The sequence below is a fragment of the Mauremys reevesii genome, linkage group 23, assembly GCF_016161935.1.
Source record: "Mauremys reevesii isolate NIE-2019 linkage group 23, ASM1616193v1, whole genome shotgun sequence".
NCBI lineage: Eukaryota > Metazoa > Chordata > Testudines > Geoemydidae > Mauremys > Mauremys reevesii.
In genome coordinates this window covers 19,873,941-19,891,607 of record NC_052645.1, presented here as the reverse complement: position 1 = coordinate 19,891,607, position 17,667 = coordinate 19,873,941, and the positions used below count along the sequence as shown (strand labels likewise).

Here is a 17,667-nt window from a genome sequence, read left to right as displayed (position 1 = left end):
CGGGGACCACGTAGCGTCGACTTTTAAATAAAATTTCTGTTTCCAACGGGCTGCCTCTTGTTCTGCCCCCGGCCTGGGCCTCAGCATCAGCGGCTGCTGCAAATGGGTGAGTCGCTGCCATGGGCTGCACTATCCTCGCCGCTGAGGAATTGGAAAGGGACCGTGGGGGGGGGTGCGCCAACCCCATCCTCAGCCCTTGGAGGGCAAGGCATGTGGTGGAGGAAATGGGCCTCTTGGGAGACTCCCTGGCCATGCCGTGGATGGGCGCCGCCTGCCTGCTGATCCAGCTGGGGCCAGGGGTGGGTGCAGGTGGGGTGTGAGCATAGGGTGGGGCTGGGGGGAGGGGGGCAGCTGGGCGGAGCTTGGCCATCCAATAGCTGTGACCCTCCCCCCTTCCTCTAGAAGGGGGGCTGGGCTCTGAGTCACACCTGACGGGAAGCAGCAGTGAGTCCCAGAGGTCAGAGCTGGGGAAAGCCCCCGTGGGTAGCCGTGGCCAGAATGATGGTTAAGGTTCATGAATGGTCACAGGGGCCTGTTCTGTGGAACTGTTTAAGAAAAGACATTCGAAGGAGACAGACAGGCCTCCTGGTGCCTTGAGGATGAGGTCTCCTGCAGCCCCTGCCGGGGGCTCTCGCAGGGCAGAAGGGGGCTCCTAGCCTGCTTGAAAAATGCAGCTGCAGCTGGGACTGGTTTGGGGACAATGGCATCCTGCACGAGCTCGGTCTGGCGTGCGAGGGCACGTGTGTGAGCTGCCGGCATCCCCAGAGCAGGCGGCACGGCCCCCGCTGCGCTCACAGGATCACAGGGCAGGTGCTGGCAATTTGGGGGGGGAGTGGGGAGGGACAAACCCCTGACTCACTCCCCCCTCTGCAGCCCCCACCCGGCAGCACTTAGCTTCCCCTGCCCTGACAGCCCCCCGAGCCCGGCTGCGAGGGATTCTGGCTGCGACAGGTGCAGACGTAGCTCAGGGGGGAGGGAAAGGACTGTTCATGCTGCAGCTGCTGGGCTGGGGGGGGCTCTCTGGGAGCCCAGGCCCCGGGGGGGGGTGTCTGAGGCTCAGGGCTTCCTGCTGGCTCCCCACCCCTGCCCCTCACCCCTCCATCACTTGTAACATTCCCAGCATTTTTCCCCAGCCCCTGTGACTCCTGCTCTTACAGGAGCAGGATTCACTTTCCTTCCTGTGCTGGTGAGTCTGGTGTTTGCCAGGCGTCCAGCAGGATGGCTCCAGGGGCGGATACCCTCGGTGTGGGGCAGAGACGGGCCAGGCTTCCCGTTCGGCCCTGCTCGGGGGCAAGGTTTGGTCTCTCTGGAGAACCCCTGCTGGCGGACCCAGAGGCCAAGGGCTGCGTATTCCCAAGAACCGAGCTCCCTGCTTGGCCCTATCGGGGCAGGGTCATGGCATGTTGGCAGGTGGGTCTTGGGGAGGCAAGGGGCAGGGCCTGCTCTGGCAGGGCCCTACAGCTTCCTAGACCCAGGCAAGAGCCTCCCCGTCAGCTACCCCAGCCCAGGGAGCAGTTTGCAGCGCAGACGAGACCCCCGAGGAGCAGAAGATCAGAGAGAAATCAGCCTGTGGGTGGATGGCAGGTGAGGCACAATCACCGCGGGGGCGGGAGCCAGGCAGCAAGCTGGAGCCTCTGAGATATGTGCCGCACCAACTGTCACAGGGCCAAGGCGTGAGAGCCCCAGAGGACCCTGGTGTGTGTGTGAGAGAGACCCACAGCCCTGTCAGACTGAGAATATAGGCCCTGGTTCTCCATTGCCCTGCTTGGGTGTGGAAAGCAAGTCAGAACAGTGGCACTCGCTTTGCACTAGTGCAGGGTTTCTTAAACTTCATTGCACTGTGACCTCCTGACAACAAGTTACTACACAGCCTGGGAAGGGGGAAAACCCCCATCTCCCTGTGGGGTACCAGAGCTCGAGGGCGTCAGCCCTGGGCAGTGGGGCTCGGACTCTGGCTTCAGCCCCGAGCCGCAGCAAGTCTAACACCAGCTCTGGTGACCCCATTAAAATGGGGTCCTGACCCACTTTGGGGTCCCAACCCACAGTTTGAGAACTGCTGCACTAGTGGAAACAGCGACACCAGGAGCAGGGCAGTGGAGAATCAAGCCCAGAGGATTTACCAGGCAAGCTCAGACAGCATGTGTCCAGCTAACATCCAAGACCTCAAGAGGAGGAGGAAATCCTTGTAGTGCGCCTGATCCCCTGAATGGGATGGATTCCTTCCTGACCCCTACAGTGTAAACTGTGGAGCCTGGCCGTTGAGTACCACCATCATCCTACCTTGCAGAGATACAAAGATGGGCTGAATCCTATCCATCTACTGAACACCTGAAATGCCTGCTGGAGTCAGTGGGATTGAGAGTGCTGAGGCTCTGATCTTCGGTTGGTGATCCAGCCTCAGCGTTTGCCTCAAAGAATTCCTGCAGCAGGGAGTTCCACAGCTTGATTATGTGCTGCATGAGAAAGCACTGGCTTCGTTTTGAAAATAAAAGAAGAGCCGTCTATGCATCACCCTGACGCTAATGTGTCTGAGTTGCCAGCACATCATAGCCCAGTGAGCTGCTTGGCAAACTGCTTCGTGGTCTGATTTTTCACTGACGATCAAAAGGAATTATTTACCCCCTTCCCAAGCCTGAGACGAGTATCTGTAATGGGGGCCAAAAAGAGACCATGCGAAACAGTCTCAGGGGCTGGAACTAAGGGTGCGGAGGGGGCTGCCGCACCCCTGGCTTGAAGTGGTTTCCATTATATACAGTTTGGTTCAACGGCTCTCCACACCCCCACTACACATATTGTTCCAGCCCCCGTGCTCGGGGGCTCAGATCGGCACCTCTGATCCTCTTGCTCTTTGTTTCTGAGAACAGAGAATTAACTTTTGGGAAAGTCGTGGGCAAGACAACCTCTGAGAACCAGGTCTCCTCACTCATTGCATCCGCCCCCACCCAGGCAAAAGGAAGCCGGGTGGGCTCTGAGACCGGGGGAACACATGAGGGCACACACTCGACAGGCCTGCTGAGGCACTTATTCTGGAATCCCCTGGGGGATTGCAGCCAGGCATCTGAACCCCGGAGAGCAGCACCAGGCCCCAGCTCTGGACATTTTGCTGCTGCTGAAATCCCCAGCTAACCCTAGCCTCAGAGGACAAACAGGCATTGGGAGGCTGACGCATCAGTGAACAGGGAGGGCTTTTCTTGGTGTGTTTCTACTAGCAGTGATTGCTCAGTTGCCGAGTGGATGGGAAGCAAGGTCCTTGGTGCACAGAGTCTCCCTGTCTCAGCAAAGAGACCCCTAGTGTCTGGTGCTCATCACAGAGGGGGCAGGAGTCTTCCATTCTCCCAGCTCCCAGGGAGGGTGGCAGGGATGCTTGGAGATTGGACCGTTGGAAGAAATGGAAGTCCTACTGAACTAGTTCTGGCCAGTACAACATAGTGTGTGTTACGCTAACACTTCTCCTTATGTCTGCAAGGAAACCCCTGCAAAATGTGGCCCATACAGTGCTGTGAGCCTGAGTCTGCAGACAGACTGAAATTCCAAGAGGGATGTGAGCATCGATCACCATGGTGTGTTGACTCTGAAACCTAATGAAATATGCTGGTGTTTGTTTACATTTGTCATTGTGGATCCTTTTAATCAAGAAGTCAGTGACTCACTGTTTGTGGGTGTAGCTTGGTGGTGTGGGCGGAGCCTGAATAGAGACTAGCTACTTTTTCCTCTACAGCCTGACCTCTGCTGGATTGGAGGCCCTGGGGATCAGTAAGTTATTTACTCTCATGCTTCCCACTCACAAATGCAGAGCAGCAGGCCCGGTATTGGGTCTATGATCATACACTGGCACAGTGCCCATCTGTGTGGTTTCTGGGCGCACACACCCATAGCTGGGAAGGGGCCCACAGGTTCCAAAAGGAAACCATCTAAGAATGTATTCCTTCCTTTCCAGCCAAGGTTCTCCGAGCACGTTATAAGCAGTAACTAACTAACCCGTGCAAACCTTGTTGCTCAGATAGGAGGAAACTGAAGCACCAAGAGGGGGAAGTCACGCACCCTAGGTCACACTGCGAGTTTCGGAACAAAACCCAGGTCTCCTGAAGCCCCAGTGCTGGAGCCTGTGACGGAGCACAGACCAATCTAGTGCTGCACACCTGTCTGGCAGGGCCTCCCAGGAGTGCGTGTTAATTCTGAACGTCACTTTGAAATGAACAAGGAGCAAAACCTGAAAGGAACAGAAACTCCAGCGTTGTTCTCCCTTCACCACTCGTTCGGCACAGCTGGTGAGTTGTGGAAACGACCACATGGAGTTGTCATGCTTCCCCATCCATCCCTTGGGCTGCACTGCACCAAATACATGCTCGTTCCTGCCCCGCGGGCTCTCCCACTGCAAGTCTCTGCAGAAGCCTGTCTCTCAGGGATTGCTGCTAATGTTTCCCTTGGCTCAGAGCCCGGGGGTTCAAACCCCTCAGGCCATGATCCTTGCTCCCCCTCATTCCCGTGGGATATGCATAATTCAGCTAATGTGATCGTTAGAGGTGTAAACGGGTGTAGTGAGTAGAAACATAAGAACGGCTGTACTGGGTCAGACCAAAGGTCCATCTAGCCCAGTATCCTGTCTTCTGACAGTGGCCAATGCCAGGTGTCCCAGAGGGAATGAACAGAACAGGGAATCATCAAGTGATCCATCCCCGTTGCCCATTCCCAGCTTCTGGCAAACAGAGCCTGGGGACACCATCCCTGCCCAGCCCGGCTAACAGCCATTGATGGACCTGTCCTCCATGAACTTAGAGTCTAGTTCTTTTTTGAACCCTGTTACAGTCTTGGCCTGCACAACAGGAGCAGGATGGGGATTTTACCTCCGTGTACGGCATTGGTGAGACCAATACTGCATCCGGTTCTGGGCTCCACCTTTTAAAAGGGATGTTGAAAAATTGGCAAAGGGGCAGAGAAGAGCCACAAAAGTTATTTGGGGGCTGTAGAAAATCCCCTGCAATGAGAGATTTAAAGAGCTCTGTCTGGTTAGTTTATCAGAAAGGAGCTCGCAAGGTGACTTGATTACTGTGTACAAATAACTTCCCAGGGAGAAAATACCAGCTCTGAGAGGGCTCTAATCTAGCAGAGACGGTGGAACAAGAACTGGTGGCTGGAGCCAGATGTGTGGAAACAGAAGGTGCATGTTTTTAGCTGTTGGGAAGTGCTACCAGAGGAAGTGTTGACCTCTCCATCTCTTGATGGTCCAGCCTGGCTGCCTTTTGGGAAGAGGCTTTAGGCCAACACAATTCCTGGACTCAGGACAGGGGTAACTGGGTGAGGGGCCATGGTCTGCTATGCAGGGGGGAAGACAAGCTGATCTGAAGGTCTCTCTTGGTCTTTGTATCTAGGAATCCCCATGGGAGTCACTCATTTTGTAGAATCATAGAATCTCAGGGTTGGAAGGGACCTCAGGAGGTATCTAGTCCAACCCCCTGCTCAAAGCAGGACCAACCCTGGTCAGATTTTTGCCCCAGTTCCCTAAATGGCCCCCTCAAGGATTGAACTCACAACCCTGGGTTTAGCAGGCGAATGCGCAAACCACTGAGCTATCCCTCCCCCGTTCTCAAGGTGAGTGTTGTCCTGCTGGAGTCTGGGGTTGAGGTCAGGACCACTCGCACACAGGCACTGCCCCAGGTCCAGCCAGAGGTGTTAACCCTAGCTCAGCTGGGCAAAGACACGATGCATCATAATTTGCAGTCGTGCATCTTGCCTGAGTAGTTGGCCATCAACAGGTGTAACCCGTGCCGGTCCTGGGGTGGCAAATTCTCACCCGTAGGGGTGGGTGCTGTTCTGTATCCCAGTTATGATTAGTGAGAGAAAGGGGGGCCAGGACACCTGGGTTCTGTGTTCAACTCTCCTACTGCGTATGGGTGAGTCACTGCCCCACTCCGTGCCTCAGTTTGCCCACTGGTAAACGGGGCTAGCGACACCCAGCTCTTGGCAGGGGTGGGGGAGTGGCAAGTGTTAATTTCCCCAAGTTCTGTCCCTCTTTTCCATCCCGATCCTGCAGCGAGTGCTCTGTGGTTAGAGTCCTGAGCCCCACCGCAGTCCATGCCAGCCCAGACCCTGGCTTGCGCCCTCAGCTGCCACATTGCTCAGTCAATCTGGCCCAGAGAGCAGGGAATGAAAAGGCCCATTATCCCCGCTGGTCACACACGGCTGATTCATCCCAGCCGCCACCAGGCTTTCCTGCTGGGCTAAGCACTATGGGCTGCCGTGGGCAGGGGGGGCTGGCTCAGGGGAACAGGAACCCCCTTCTCTGCACAGAGTGACCCCTGGTGCTTTGTGCCCTGGACTCTCTGCCTTAGCTGTAAGGTCCCATTGTTCCCACCTGCAGCCCACTCGGTGCAGAGGTGTGTGATGTGGGTCAGGGGCTGATGTGGGACCATGGCTGAGCTGTCTGGGAGCCAGGCCCCACTTGCAGCGCTGCTGGCCTCCTCGGGCTTGGGGAAGCCTTCGAAGGGCGTTGCCTCTCGGAGGCCCTTTTACAAACGTGCACAGGTGCCGTGCCCTGCCCGGCCTCCAGCTGCTGCCCCATCCCCTGCGACACCAGGCGGATTAACCCTTGACAGAGAGACGGCGCTCGGGGGCTGCGGAGATCAGACGTGCCACGCAGCCTGGCTGGGCTCCTTAAAGCCTCCCAGAGACCTGGCTCAGCCAGACAGCGAAGGGCAGCAGGGACGGGAACGCTGCCGACCCACAAGGTAAGACACCAGCACGGAGCAGCCTTGCAACCCAGGAACCTGAGCTTCCCACTGGCCCCCCGGCAGCACCATCTCATTGCAGGGGAGTGCTCAGGACTAGCCAGTTCTTTGGATGGGGCTCTCGGAAGAAGGGGGACACTTGCTGGGGTAGGGCCCAGAGCCAGTTCCCCCCCCCCTTCCAAGAGGAGCGACTGGCTCGGGGGGGGGGCGTTAGCAGGGCAGGCTGCTTTCCCTTGCTTGAAAAAACATTTGGCTGCCCCTCCATAGCTGCTCTGGTTTCTACACCAGCCGTAGAGCATGGAATGGCCTGGAATGGCCGAGCCCTGTTATTCCCAGCGATGGGAAAATCCTAGAGATCACTGGGCCCCTTCTGCGATGGGGGACAGGCCTGCCATTCAGCTGTGACAAACTGCTGCAGAACCCAGCGGGGCAGCAGTGTGTAAGAGTGAGTGAGCTTTTGAGTTTGTATCTTGGGTGCAGTGGGGGTGTGAAGCGTGTCTCTCTCCTTGGCCTGTCACTTTGATGCTCTGTGCCTCGGTTTCCCCATCCATTCAAGAGGGATCTGGCTGTATCACCTTTGTGGAGAGCTTTGAGAGCTACTGCTATTGAGTACAATATAAGAGCCAGGGCGCGTTCTGAGGGTCTATATTCCAAGCTAAGCACTACTGCTTAGTAATAAACAGTCTAATGCGAAAACGTAAGAGGCCAAATCTTTTTTTGTTATCGAACTCACTGCTCTGCCAGGGGGCTTGGAAAAAGAGCTGGTGTATGTGGAATAGTCTAACACAGGCTGTGTCATCGTGACATTTAAAAGAGCACCAGGTTTTTGCAGGCTCTCCACCCACCCATGGGGCGAAGTCCCCCTCACCCCGTGCCGATCAGTTCAAAACTCATCCCCCCCCTGCGAGTGCCGAGCTCCCAGAAACCCAGTGAAAACCAGGGCCACCCAGCAGGTCTCCTATACGAGTACTAACCAGGCCTGACTCTGCTTAGCTTCTGAGATCAGACAAAATGGCGCATGTTCAGGGTCTTGGGGGAAGATCCTCTGCTGTTGTCCGTGGAAGTTAGGAGCCTAAATACCTCTGAGGATCAGGGCCTTGGTGAGTAAATACTGACGCTTAACGTGTGTGTGTGGGGGAGGGGGGGTGATTTTCATGCTGGTCAATGTGAAAAGGTCAGGGCAGCCTGAACTCTGCAGTGGCCTGAAGATCCCTTCTCTGTAGCACAGAACGTTTCTGTGGCTGGGATGAAAAGCTGAGCTCAGGTGGTTTGAGTCTCTTGAGACAATCTGCTGCCTTTTGTGGCTATTTGTCAGCTAAGGGGGCCTGGCAGCATCTTGGCCTCCCAGCCTGGGGCTGAAATGACTCATGTCAAAAAAAGCCACAGGCACAAGTAACATCAGCTTCTCTGTGACAATGGGTGGGAGGGATCGCTCTGTGGTTTGAGCTAACCCCAGAGTTGTGAGTTCAATCCTTGAGGGGGCCATTTAGGGATCTGGGGCAAAAATCTGTCTGGGGATTGGTCCTGCTTTGAGCAGGGGGTTGGACTAGGTGACCTCCTGAGGTCCCTTCCATGATGTGACAGCCAGTCCATGGCAAGCAGAATGTGTGGGTTGGGGAAGCCTGCCCCTCTCCCTCCCCAGCTCACACTCTTATCTGCCCTTTTGAAGCAGGGCTGCTGCAGAGCAAGGCAGGCAGGCAGAGTCAGCAGGTAAGGACCAAACCAATTTTCTTACCACTCAGTCTCTGTGGGGGCTCTTTGCTGCATCTCTGGGGCTTTTCCCTGCTGCCTGTGGGCCCAGCCACAGTGTGTGTGTGTCTGTCTGCACGGCCCCCACCCTGCAGAGCCAGCTCCTGCAGAGTTTAGATGCATCAGAGATGGCATGGCTGGGGGGGCTCTGTAGCACCCCAAAGCACCATGCCAGGCAGGGACTCGGCTGGACATGGCAATTCTAGCTCCTGGTTGCCTTGGCTCTGGGGAGGAGCAGGGCGTACACACCTATTTGGTCCCTGCACATTCAGAGCTGGTAAATGTGCCAGCCCAGCAGATGGAGGCCCTCTGAATAGCCGCAGAGCAGGGACAGTGTGAGCAGCAGCTTCCTGCACTCCCGCCCCAGGAGGGCCTCTGCTAGCCAGTCTTTCGGCGCGCTTGGCCTCGTTGCTGAGACTGCTAACGAGGGGCCCAGCTAGTGTCCAGTGAGTCGGTGTTTCAAAAGTGTGCAGTGGGGGGAGACAGGAAACCTTTCTGGGTGTCAGTAAGTCCTAGAGCTGTGCAAGCTTGAGGCAGGGTCACAGAGGCAGTGATTCCACCTCAAGCTTCAGGGCTCAAACTGATCACCTGCAGGGGTCAGGAAGGAATGTCCGGCCCCCTGGTCTCAGCACTGAACAAGTGGCTGAGTGCCTTTGCTGGAAGCTGGCCCCTCTCTGGGGCAGGGCGGTATCTGCTGATCCGATCTGAGATGCTCGTTCCTTCCCAGTGGGAATGTAGCCTGGTGTTGGTTCCCCATGTGGGAGGGGAGCGTGTGGCTAGCAGCAGCGCAGGGCAAGTGGTCACAGCCGATGAACCCGTGATTGCCAGGCAGAGAGAAGCCAGTAACCTGGCTCGGCCGAGGGGGAGCTGCGCTGCCGGCCTGGAGCAGGACGCAGGCAGGGACATTCCAACGGGCGCACATACGCGGCTCTGGCAGGAGTGCTAAGCCCCTGCAGCTGTGAGCTGGAGCCAGGGCAGCATCTCTGCGGGATCTTCTCTCTGTGGCTTAGACCCTGCCGCCCTGGATGCAGCTGTGCCTCTGACTCACAGCGGCTTGGTAAATCCCCCCCAGGAAATCCCTCTCTCTGTGACAGCCCGGAGGGCCCTGGGGTGGGGCTGGGGATGAGGGATTCAGGGCGGGGTTTGGGGTGGGGCAGAGGGTTGGGGTGAGGTGTAGGGTGGGGCTGGGGATGAGGGGTTCAGGAGGGGGTTCAGGGTGGGGCAGAGGGTTGGGGTGTGGGGGTGAGAGGTGTAGGTGGGGCTGGGGATGAGGGGTTCAGGAAGGGGTTTGGGGTGGGGCAGAGGTTGGGGTGCAGGGTGGGGTTGGGGATGAGGGGTTCAGGAGGGGTTCAGGGTGGGGCAGAGGTTGGGGTGTGAGGGGATGAGGGCTCTGGCTGGGGATGAGGGTTTGGGGTGTGGGAGGGGCTCGGGGCTAGGGCAGAGGGTTGGGGTGCAGGGGTGTGGGGTGGGGCCAGGGGTGGGGGTGCAGGGGTGAGGTGTGGGGTGGGGCAGAGGGTTGGGATGCGGGGGGGTGAGGACTCTGGCTGGGGGTGTGGGCTTTGGCGGGGTGGGGACTGGGATGAGGAGTTTGGGGTGCAGGCAGGCTGCCCCGGGGCTGGGGCCAGAGAGGATGACCCCCCCCAGCCCTTTTTCCCTGGCAACAGAGAGCTCCTTGGAGAGGCCCCCCTCCCCCCCAGCAGCACACTCACCCCACACCGCGGTCACTGCACGTGCTCCTAGGGCCCCTCTCAGGTTCAGGGGGTTACACTTCCCCGGAGCAAGAAATCCTCCTTCAAAGACCAGAGCGACACGAGTTCAGCGGGGAAACAAACAACCGACAAATGTTTCCCACCCTCATCTCCGGAGAGGTGCTACGGGGGCGGGGGGGGACACGACACTTTACGCTGCACCCCTGGGAAGCCCTGAAAGGAGCCGGTCCCGTGCGGGAGGGGCAGTGAGAAGCCCTGCTGGCCATGGGGCACTGCACCCAGGGAGGCAGAGGGGAAGCAGCTGGCTCAGTGGGACGGGGAGGAGAAGTGGTGAAGTTGTTTGCAGCGAGGACCCAGGAAAACAGCCTGAGTTTCTCCCCCAAAGTGGAGATGGGGAGGAGGAAGCATGGGGGAGGGGGTGTCAGTGCCCTGGCTACAGCCACACAGAAGGGAAACTAGCGAAAGCAAAGCGGAGAGGAGGGGACAGAAAAAGCCCAAAGCAGCTCCAGGGCTGGAGCGCCCACAGGGAAAAATTGGGGGGTCTTCTGCACCCACTGGCAGCTCCCCGCCCTGCCCCACTCACCTCTGCTGCCGTGTCCTGCTCCAGTGCTTGTGCCACCTAACAGCTGTTTCGTGCGGCAAGTGCTGGGAGGGAGGGGGAGGAACGCGGTGCGCTTGGGGAAGAGGCAGGGCCGTGGCGATTTGGGGAGGGATCCAATAGGGGCAGGGAGGGGGTGGAGACGGGGCGGGGGTGGGAGGGGCGCAAGCACCCACCGGTGCCAAGGAAAGTTGGCGCCTGTGCCTGGGGCTTCCTGAGCTGCTGCAGTCGCCCATTCACTCCGCTGCACCTCCACCCAAATGCCCCAGCCTGCTGCCGGCACCGCTCCCTTGGGCAGCCGCCCACTGCCCAGGGCGCAGGCAGGGACGCTCCTCGGGAGGTGTGCGGGGCTGGGGGAGAGACCCGGCCCCAAACATTGGTGAAGCCGGGCCCCCGGGCCCTGAATATTGCTGGAGCCCGGGCACCACGGACCCATATAACTTGCTGCCCCTGCTCAAGCCACGCTAAATCTGGCTTCCTTTGCCTCTGCATGCGGGGTTCTCCTTTGGCCCAGGGAATGGCCGAGGCTGCTGCTGGAGCTTGCTGCACAGATCTATGTGGCAGCTGGAAATATCTGCAGTGGAGCAAGGGCCCATCTGTCCTTTCCACCTCTACCAGGCCTGGTTGCATGGCTATTTCTAATGCACGGCCACTGGCCATGGCCTCTCAGCCGCAAGGCCTCTCCTGGGCCAGGTCATGGGGCAGGGAACGTGCTGAACAGCTGCCTGTTGCCTGCTCTTGGAGCAGAGAGCCACTGCTGGACAAGGCTTCTCTCCCAGGGGGTTTCCCTGGATTGAAAGGGATGGGGAAGTTGAACTGCATGGAGAATGCGCGGCCTGGCTGCTCGTGAGAACCACAGTGCTGAGCCTCCTGGCCACGCTCCGACTGAGCAAGGCACCGCTGAGTCGCCTCCTGAATGGTCCAGGCAAGGGGCTGAGCTGGGGGGTGCTGCAGAAAGAGAGAGTGTGTGTGTGTGTGTGTGCGTGCGCGTGTGCTGGGAGCAGGGACTTCACTCAGCGACTGATGTCCTGCCCCCTTGCAGGAGTGAAGGCGTTGGTTTGTCGGGATGGCGCTGACCTCAGTCCCAGCCCCTGTATCCGCTCGGCCCGGACCAGCTGGCCTTTGGATCCCATGCCTGGGAAAGGAAAAACTCAAACTCCCCATTGCTGCCACTGGTGCCTTCCTCAAAATCTGCTGCCGGTGAAACCTGGCGCTGATTTCCCATGGGATAATGACTCCGGCTGGGTTGTGAAGGTGCAGAGCTTGGCCTGCTCTGTTTGGGGCCCAGATCCTATGGGGATGGGTGCATTGCATGGTGACTAGGCAGTCAGATGTACGTAGTTAGAGTGAGGGATGGCTGGATGGACAGGAGCACGGATCCAGAGAGAGACAATCCCTTCCCCTTAACCCACACGACTTTCTGGAGCGCTGACCGTCTGCCTTCAGGCGAGCAGCGGGAAGCACTGCACTCGCTTGGTTGAGACGTTAACGGCCAATCTGTCTGGCTGGCTGTCAGGTGCTGGGCTGTGGTTTGAGGTTAGGGTTCTCTGGTGATTCCCCGACTGCTGCATGGCTGCTGACAGTGCATGATGAGCAGAGAGTCACGTAGAGAGTGGTGACAGGTTTCAGAGTAGCAGCCGTGTTAGTCTGTATCAGCAAAAGGAACGAGGAGTCCTTGTGGCCCCTTAGAGACTAACACATTTATTTGGGTTTAAGCTTTCGTGGGCTAGAGCCCACTTCATCAGATGCATGCAGTGGAAAATACAGTAGGAAGATAGATATACACAGAGAACATGAAACAATGGGTCTTGCCATACCAGCTATAACGAGACTAATCAATTAAGGGGGGCTATTAGCAGCAGGAGAAAAAAACCCGTTTGTAGTGATAATCAGGATGGCCCATTTCAAACCCTTGACAAGGTGTCAACAGTTTGAAATGGGCCATCCTGATTATCACTGTTCTGCAGCGAGCCGCTGGGTTCAGGGCCAGGTTCTTCCTCTGATTCAAACAGGGCTGGGCTGCCTAGTTCACATGGAGCGCTGAGCATCGGTGTCATTTGACGTCTATAATTGGGGGGTGGGCTCCAGTCCGGCCAATGGGGCCACGCGTGTGGGGGCGAGTTCCCTGCCCGCCCACAGGGGCACCATTTCAGACCTTTCAGGGGGAGGAGGGACATAACTTTAACCATGATTCCAGGAGCTACTCAGGCAACTGAAAACTTTTGTGTTTTTGGCAGATAACTTAGAAATTATCTGACAGGAGCATTGTAACTAATTCCTAGAGTAAAAAAGAAAATGTAATAAATATTAGACCCACTCAGCTCTAATACTAATGTGTTTTGCCATCTTGCAGCAAGTCGCTCATGGGACACTGGTGAGGTTTCAATTGTAATGTCTAGTCGTACTCAGATACTCTTACTGAAGTCAGAAGAGACCAACGTGATCATCTAGTCTGACCTCCAGCACATCGCAGGCCACAGAGCCTCCCCGACCCCCTCCTGTAACAGAACTCAAACCTCTGGCTGAGTTACTGACGGCCTCAAGTCATGGGTTAAAGACTTCAGGTTACAGAGGATTCACCGTTGACACTAGTTTAAACCTGCAAGTGACCCATGCCCCATGCTGCAGAGGAAAGCGCAACTCCCCCCATGGTCTGTGCCAATTTGACCCAGGGGAAAATTCCTTCCTGACCCCAAATATGATGGTCAGTTAGATCCTGAGCATGTGGGCAAGACCCACCATGCAGATATCTGGGAAGAATTCTCTGTAGTAACTCAGATCCCACCCCAGGCTAGGGTCCCTCTCCAGCCATTGGGGATTTTTGCTCCAGGCAGTTGCCGATGGGCCACATGCCATTGTAGGCAGTCCTGTCATACGTACCAAGCTCAGTCTTGAAGCCAGTTAGGGTTTTTTCCCCTCACTGCTCCCCTTGGGAGCTGCTCCAGAACTTCCCTCCTCGGATGGTTAGAGACCTTCACCTAATTTCAAGCCTAAACTTGGTGATGGCCAGTTCATATCCATTTGTTCTGGGGTCCACACTGGTAAATTTAAATAATTTAAATTAATTTAAATAATTTCTCTCCCTCCCTGGTATTCATCCCTCTGATGTATTTATAGGGAGCAATCATATCTCCCCTCAGCCTTCTTTTGGTTAGGCTAAAGAAGCCAAGCTCTTTGAGTCTCCTAAGGTAGGTTTTCCATTCCTCAGATCATCCTAAGAATCCTGTGGCACCTTATAGACTAACAGACGTATTGGAGCATGAGCTTTCGTGGGTGAATACCCACTTCGTCAGATGCAGGTGGGTATTCACCCACGAAAGCTCATGCTGCAAAACGTCTGTTAGTCTATAAGGTGCCACAGGATTCTTTGTTGCTTTTACAGATCCAGACTAACACGGCTACCCCTCTGATACAGATCATCCTAGTAGCCCTTCTCTGCACCTGTTCCGGTTTGAATTAATCTTTCTCAAACATGGGAGACCAGAACTGCACACAGTATTCCAGATGAGGTCTCACCAGTGCCTTGTATAATGGTACTAACACTTCCCTTTCCCTACTGGAAATACCATGCCTGAAACACCCCAGGACTGCATTAGCCTTTTCTACAGCTGCATCACATTGATGGTTCATATTCATCCTCTGAGCACCAAATACACCCAGGTCTTTCTCCTCCTCTGTCACTTCCAACTGATAGGTCCCGCAGCTTATAGCAAAAATTCTTGTTGTTAGTCCCCAAGTACATGACCTTGCACTTTTCCCTATTAAATATCATCCCATTTCTATTACTCCAGTTTACAAGATCATCCAGCTCTTCTTGTACGATATTCCGATCCTCCTCGGTATTGGCAATACCTCCCAACTTTGTGTCATCTGCATATTTTATTAGCACACGCCCACTTTTTATGCCAAGGTCAGTAATAAAAATGTTTAATAAGATTGGTCCCCAGACTGGTCCCTGAAGAACTCAACCGGTAACCGCCCTCTAGCCTGACAGTTCACCTTGCAGTATGACTTGTTGTAGTCTTCCCTTTAACCAGTTCCTTATCCACCTTTCAGTTCTCATATGAATCCCCATCCTATCCATTTTAACTAATTAATTTCTCACATGGAACTGCATCATACGCTATGCTGAAATCCAGGTAGATTAGATCTACTGCATTTCTTTTGTCTAAAAAGTCAGTTCTCTTCTCAAAGAAAGACATGAGTAACTTTGTTACCGCCTCTTGAATACAACAATTGTAGAAAAATCTACAATTATGTTCTATCATTTAGGCTACTTTTCCCAGTTCACCAAGCTTGGAACAGATCATTTAACTTTAGGAAACATCCTAACAGCCCTTTCTTATCTTAATCACCTGCTAATCACCCTGTTTATAAACAAAATTCTGAGTCCTGGATCCTGCCTCAGGGCGCAAGCTGGGAGCAGCTCATCTCCTGTCTCCTCTGCAGAACTCATTGCATTGCACACTCAGGATGCCTGCCTGAGGCTTGCAGTTTGGGGGGGAAAAGCCCTCCATGACCCCCCAGACTCCGCCTGTGGCTGCTGTGCTCATGTTTGCTCCGAGGCTTATGCTTATAGGCTTTGCTGTGAGTCCAGTGCCTAGCTGCTACCTGGATGGATAGAGGAGTGTGTGTGGAGACGGATAGATAGAGGGGCTGTATGGAGAGAGGAGAGGGTGGCTGGATGGCTGATTGGAGGGGTGTGGATGGAGAGAGAGCTCGAGGGGCATTTATGGAGCTGGCTGGCTGGAGAGATCAATAGAGGGGATGGGCGGATAGATAGGTGGAGGCGTGGGGATAGGGATAGATAGAACTTCTCTGGAGTTTGAGGGGGTCAGGCTGGCTCCTCCTACCCAGCAAGGGGTGCTGCGGCCAGGTTGACCACACAGCTTTACGAGGGGCTCCTAATCAGTGCCATTCCCCGCCCCAGCTCAGGACTCTGACCCCCTTTCAGGCACACAGACCGCGCCTCCCCGCTCACCCTGCCCCCTCTTGTCTTCCAGTGGTGCTGAGATGAACAATTGGACGGCCAGGCTGGAGGCGACGGAGGCCCCCCTGGGCGCTGCCCGTGGGGCGTGTGAGCCGAGTGACCCGGTGCAGTTTGTGCTGGTGCCCCTGGTGTACTGCCTGGTGCTCTGCGTGGGGCTGCCTGGCAACCTGGTGGCCCTGCTGGCCTTTCTGCAGAGCGGCCAGGTGAGGAAGGCCATCCGCATCTACCTCGTCAACCTCACGCTGGCCGACATCCTCTTCAACCTCACCCTGCCCCTCTGGATTCCCTACTACCTGGCCGGGGGGCACTGGGCCCTCTCGGACGCCACCTGCCGTCTGGCCGGCGCGGCCTACTACGCAGCCACCTACAGCGCCATCGCCTTCATGACCCTCATCAGCTTCGATCGCTACTGCACCGTCCGGGTGGCCAGGCTGGACCGGGCTCTGAACCGGCGCCACGGGGCCGTGGCAGCTTGCGTGCTGGTCTGGCTGCTGTGCTTGGGCTGTGCCATCCCCTCCCTGGCAGCCCCGCAGACCTGGCCGGGCTCTCGGGGCACCAAGTGCTTTGAGCAGACTGCGGGGCACAGGAACTACGCCTACGCCATGGTGGGCTTCTTCGCGGCCTGCTTCCTGGTGGTGCTGGGTGCCTACGCCTCCATCATGAGGTCGCTCTCGGCCACTGCCTCCCCGGGCAGCCACCGCCGGCTGGCCCGGGCCATGGTGCTGGGCATGCTGCTGGTGTTCGTGGTCTGCGTGGCCCCCTATCACCTCACCCTGGCCCCCTGGGTGGCCGGCCGGACGCAGAGCCCCGGCTGCAGCCCACCCTCCACCCTGGACGTCCTGCACACCCTGAGTGTGGCCCTGCTGAGCGTCAACAGCTGCATCGACCCGCTGATCTACTGCTTCTCCATCAAGCGCTTCCGGGCTGATCTGTGGAGCACGGCGCGCAAGGTCGTCCGGTGCCTCCCACTGCCCCCCTCCCCGCTGGAGAGGTCCATACCCAACATCCGGTCCTCCTCCTTCACCTCCTCCTAGCGGGGCCGCTGGGAGAATGGCTCATGGCTTAGCTTGGCTCCCTCTCCAGGGCACTGGTCCACCCTGGCACCCGCCTCTAGTGTCTTGGCCTCGTTGTGAGAATCTGAACTCGCCACCAGAGCTCTTCCAGTTGGATGTGGGAGGTCGCCTGGTAACAGCATCTCCATGGCCTGATGGGTGGGTGACCAGATGCCCGGTGTGAGCTGGAGATCCGCTCCCTGACAGCATGCCCCGTGGCAGGAGGTTGGCAGGAATGGCTTTGCTGGCGAGTCTGAGCCAACCTGCCCAGATGCACCCGGCCCCCCTGGATCTCACTTGCTGCCACCCTTAGGTGATCCAGCCCCCAGTGCTCCTCTGGGACACGGGCCTCCCAGGGCTTCGGCTGGATCTGAAGATTCGGGGGATGTGGACGGTGGCATGTCTCCCTCCTCAGCAGTGCTCGCCTTGCTGCCTTCATGCTGCTGCGGAGAAGGGCTGCTCCTGCCTGTTTTGGAACTCCTTCTTTGCTCAGCACGGGTGCAGAGCTGGCCCCCATCTCTGCCTTCCTGCTCCTCTGGCAGGTTAAACCCTCCTTGTCCCCTACCATCGCTGCTCAGGGCATGTCACTCACCCGCCAGCCCCATCGCAGTGTCTCCAACCTCCGGGCTGGACCGTGGGGACTTGAGCAATGGCAGCTCCTGGCCCTCCTGATGGGGAGGTGCCCCAGAGGGTTACGACAGGCTGTGAGTTGGTGGGAGGAAAGCTTGGCTTTGAACCTGGTGTAACGCCCACGGCCAGGCCCCCCCTCTAGCAGGGGCAGGACGGAGGGTCCTGCCTGCTTGGAGACAAGGCTGCTTGGAAACAGGCCACGTGAATTTGTGCA

At 57.0% G+C, this 17,667-nt stretch overlaps 1 protein-coding gene across 1 annotated transcript; it reads left to right on the top strand.

Moving 5' to 3' along the window:
* Positions 1-6,668: 6,668 nt before the first annotated feature.
* On the top strand, positions 6,669-16,805 carry LOC120389388 (G-protein coupled receptor 183-like). The gene is made up of 2 exons (XM_039511920.1): positions 6,669-6,725; positions 15,785-16,805. Exon 2 carries the CDS (start codon positions 15,795-15,797, stop codon positions 16,803-16,805), a length of 1,011 nt encoding a protein of 336 aa, XP_039367854.1. The 5' UTR covers positions 6,669-6,725; positions 15,785-15,794.
* Positions 16,806-17,667: the final 862 nt, after the last annotated feature.

Coding starts and splice junctions, on each gene's coding strand:
- LOC120389388 (XM_039511920.1), top strand. CDS start 15,795: ATGAACAATTGGACGGCCAGGCTGGAGGCGACGGAGGCCCCCCTGGGC.